Here is a 4,821-nt window from a genome sequence, read left to right on the forward strand (position 1 = left end):
TCCTCAGAATAATCACACATTCTCTTTTTTATTGAGATAGCTTCTTAATTCGGTAGCATATATAAATACAAATAAATCATAAATTATGTAACATGGCTTTTTCTGATCTCTCTAGCTTGCTGAAGCTGCAGGCAGCCGCGAGGGATCAAGCGAGTGTTTCATTGTGGTTGTGTGTGTTCCAGGGAGATGATGAGATGTTGCTTTCTTGTGTTAAATTATTCCTCTCAAAATGATTTCCCAGCTTTCACAAAGTTGTCGCGATAATGACATTGCCTATGAACAACTCCTGTCTTGGGTCCTCCCAACCTTTTCTTTTCCTTCCCTGCAAAATGTGTATTTGCTATCAGTGGTTGCATTGCATGACATGCCATCAATCGACACCAATGATCTCTATCTACTTGTTATGCTCGGTAACCGGTCACTCTAAAACCTTAAGGTGCCAGAGAAAGACATCATATACTGTTCAAACTGCGAACTTATATGATAACTCTTTTGCAATTTTTTTTGCTGAATCTCTTTAAGCTATACTGCTCTTATATAAAAAAAGCAAGCTTTACACATAAGGACAAGCATTATTCCATGTCTGGCTCTAATTAGCTTAATATGTTTTGTTAATATCTCTGTATGCAATATTTTTCTGTATATTACATACTAAACATGAAGGTCTTGTTTTTAGTACCAAAATATTAATTATCTATATTTATTGGCCGATGAGGATTAATTATGATAGTGTATATGTACACGAGGTCATTAAAAAGTTAATTAATCATGATCGAATTGAGAAGTTAAAAAACTGGCCTGTGTATGTGCAACAGTTTTTGAGCACTTAGAAACTAATTGAAGCAAGTGTAAAAGATAAGATTGTAGATAAATGTCTAAGTGACAGGCATATGGAATTCGGTGTGATTTGAAATAGGTGTAAAGAACAATTGCATACCGGATTGGAAAGGGAGCATCTATATCTCTTTGGTTTGATCCGTGGTTGCGCCATGAGGCCCTCAGATCATGACCACCCTGCCATCTTTAGGAACACTAGAATGAGCCCCACTGCAATTGTCTATGACATAATCTGCACATGACAATGGATTCTTCCTATTATTAATCACCTTCATGCCGAGGCTCTGAGAAGGTGGACTTCGTCTTTCATGTTCCCAGACTTTGACTCGAGTAGGCCAGACTTGATTCTCTGGGACTGTTTGCATGGTGATAAAGTAAAAATTAAAGATTTTTGGGAGCCTATTCATTACAGACAGGATACTGTGGACTGGTACGGAGCAGTTTGGCCCAAACTCTGAATTGAGAGGTATGCTTTTCATCATCGGGTTTTGTGCCACGACCATCTACCAACATTCACTCGTTTGGAGGGGTTTGGCATCAATCTTCCGTGCATTGTCTTCTTTGTGTGGAAGGGGTTGAGACTACTGACCATCTTTTTGTTTCTTGTACCTACTCTGGTTTCATTTGGCAACACATCATGCAGCTTCTTCAGATTGATTTGCCCAGATTGCTTTCTTGGCATCTTACACTCGCATCTCAAATGAATAGTTACTGCACTTTCAAAGCTAGAGTTGCTCTTTTAGCTGCCCAGGTTTTTACTTATCATACATGGAGGAGCGGAACGTAAGGCTGCACTCAACCCTCACATATTATGTCACAGAATGGTGGTGGACATCAAATCAAGGTTGCATTCTTCGACATGGTTCATCAAGCAGAGATCATTACATTGTCAGTTTGCTAGCATGCTTGTATATGGTTTCCTTTTGCTGTACTGCATTGTTTTGTTGTACTTTGTGAGCATGCCTTCTTTCAAACTTCAATTTGTACTAGAAAGATTGATTATAGATAGATTTGTGGCTATCACTGAGCTCGGCCTTCCGAGCTTCAGATCTCCATCAATCTACCATTTAAATTATTATTTACTTGTATGTACCAGTGGATCATGTCAGAGTAAAAAAAACTCAAATTCTAGTACATGGCCATACAGCTTCAACTGGCTTTGTAATTCATCTAGCAGAGAATAAATTTGGGTAGCATCTGGGTGAAATTCATCGGATGCTGCAAACTGATGAATCTTGCTTCCCATTTCAATCCAACTAGAGCCAGGGCAACTCTTTTCAACTCCAATTTCCTTCATAGCTGACCTCGCTTTAGCAACTTCACTCCATCGGTTTGCATCAGCATGCATGCTGACTAAAAGACTGTAATATCCACTATTATTTGGCTCCAAAACCATTAGCTTATTCGCTGCAACTTGAGCAATACCTGAGTTTTTGTAAAGCTTTGACCCTCCTAGTACTGCACCCCAGATTATAGCATTTGGTTCCATTTTCATGCTTTGTATCAGTTCTAATGCATCTTCAAGAAGACCAGCCTTGCACAACAGATCAACCATACATCCGTAGTGTTCAATTTGAGGAGTTATCGACAAATCACGAGTCATCTTTTTAAACCATCTACGACCCTCTTCAACCAGTCCAGCATGAGTGCAAGCACTCAGTACACTAATAAATGTAATGCCATTAGGTTTTATATTCTCCTTCTCCATCCTTCCAAACATTGAGAGTGCTTCTTCGGCATTCCCATGGACCGCCAGTCCTTCAATAACTGAATTCCAACAAAATAAATTCTTCTCCCGTAATTTGTAAAACACCACGAGAGCTCGTTCCCAGCTCCCACACTTTGCATACATATCAATTAGCGCAGAACCAATAAAAACATCAAGTTCAAACCCATTTTGCATAACATAAAGATGAATACCCTTTCCAAGATCAAGCGCCCCAAGATGTGCACAACTAGAAATCACAGTTGTCATCGTAACCTCGTCAGGTCTTACCCCATTCATCCTCATTTCATCAAAAACTATCAACGCTTCCCTATACAACTTATTCTGAGAATAACAACTAATCATCGTAGTCCACGAAATCAAATCCTTTTCCTTCATCTCTCTAAACAACAACTCACAATTCACCACATCCCCTACTCTAGCATACCCATTAATCAAAGAATTCCAAGTAGCCACATTCGTCTCAGGCATCTCATCAAACAATGCCCTCGCAGAACCCATATCACCTCCACGCGAATAACCCGAAAGCATCGTAGTCCACACAAAAGCATCTCTCTCAGGCAATTCATCAAACACTTGTCTTGCACCCAAAATTCTACCAAAACCAGAGTAAAAATCAATCAAAGAAGTCTGAACGAACACATTTGAACCAAACCCAATTCTCAAAATGTGGCCATGAACAGATTCTCCAAACCCTAAACAAGAAACTAACACACAACCCTTGATTACTGATGGAAATGTATAAGTAGTTGGGCTAACTCCAGCTCTTAACATATTAACGTAAAACTGCAGAGCTTGAATGGGGTTTAAGCAATGAATAAAACCTTTTATCATAGCATTATATACAAAAGCATTGGGAGATTCCATCTGTTCAAATGCTCGAACTGCGTAATCTGTTCGGCGAAATGTGGAACAGGTTGTTATAAATTGATTCATATAGAAACAATCTTGGACAGCATTGTTCTTGATCATCAAGGCGTATAAGCATTCCAGTTCTTTTAAGTTTGAGCACCTTTTTAAACACTCCATAATATAAATGAGATTTTTCTTTTGACGCTACTAATTTCGGAGAGCGCTAAAAAAACAAAATTAACAATGTTCAAACCTCCAGCTATCCTAAGTACAACTGTACATAACTTTATTATTAACAATCCTGCCTTTCTGGAACCACTTGGAGCTGATATTTAGGGCCGTGATATCCTCTTTTTTTGCCTATTACAATCAACAGGTAGTTTAGAATCTATGTGTCAATTATATCCAGTCACGTGATTGTTAACAAATCGATTGGAATGTAGATATCTTTTAACTAAACATATATAAAGATGTTCCTGTTTGGACGGAGAAAGATAAAGATGCACACATAGGTCTCTGTTCTTAAGTACAGTTTCCAAAAGTTCATTCGAATGGTAATCGTAATGACATATAAGATTGGAATCCACCGCAAGAACCTCTTTACTCTGAGTTGGCGTCTGTAGGTTTGTCATAAGTCAATAAATCCATCACAATTTCCACATATCTACTCTTTCTCAGTCCTTGGCGTCTTTGGAGGCTAAGTCAGTGTTTACTTGGAGTAAAAAATTTCTATTTTCCATTTCCACTTTTCTAGGATTTTTTTTTTCAGTTTTCTATTTCCAGAAAACAAGTGAAAAATGAGAAAATAGATGAAGTAAACACAGACAAGTGCATGGTTATCAGATAGAGAGACAGTGAGACAAGTTACGGAGGAGCAGAATCAAATCCTTATAATGCCAGTTACAAGCGAGGAGGTTAAATGTGTTGCATTTGCAATGCACCCGGTAAGTTACCCGGGTTTGATTCGTTAAATCCTGGATTTTTTCAAGCATAATGGTAAAATTTTGTCAACAGTTTTTTAGTACAAGAGAATTACCATGTGGAATTAATAGAACAGTAGTGTGCCTTATTCCAAAAACTAAACAGCCTCAACAAATGACGGACTCAAGGCTAATCTCACAATGTGTTATTCCGGATTTTAACCAAAAGCTCATGGTTAATCGGTTAAAGGAATGTTTAGCTACTCGGAACAACAAAACACATCTGTGGAGGGAGACTGTTTACGGACAATGCTCTTATCGCGTTTGAAATCTTATATATCTATATAAAGGAAAATCTCAGCCGGCTGACGTGGCAGCCCCCACTATTCTTCAAGCTGATTTTTCTATTTTTAGACTTACTTTGTCCTTTTATCGCCCAGGCCCTCACATCTCTGCTAATAGATCAACCGTTTCTTGCAAACCAAC

At 38.4% G+C, this 4,821-nt stretch overlaps 1 protein-coding gene across 1 annotated transcript; it reads right to left on the minus strand.

Moving 5' to 3' along the window:
• LOC141713700 (pentatricopeptide repeat-containing protein At1g06143) lies at positions 1-3,928 on the minus strand. Its single transcript, XM_074517231.1, has 2 exons — positions 938-3,928; positions 1-322 (listed from the first exon to the last, which is right to left on the minus strand). The coding sequence occupies exon 1, from the start codon at positions 3,590-3,592 to the stop codon at positions 1,943-1,945; it is 1,650 nt and encodes a 549-aa protein (XP_074373332.1). The 5' UTR covers positions 3,593-3,928; the 3' UTR covers positions 1-322; positions 938-1,942.
• Positions 3,929-4,821: the final 893 nt, after the last annotated feature.

The sequence above is a fragment of the Apium graveolens genome, chromosome 3 (assembly GCF_009905375.1).
Source record: "Apium graveolens cultivar Ventura chromosome 3, ASM990537v1, whole genome shotgun sequence".
Taxonomy (NCBI): Eukaryota; Viridiplantae; Streptophyta; class Magnoliopsida; order Apiales; family Apiaceae; genus Apium; species Apium graveolens.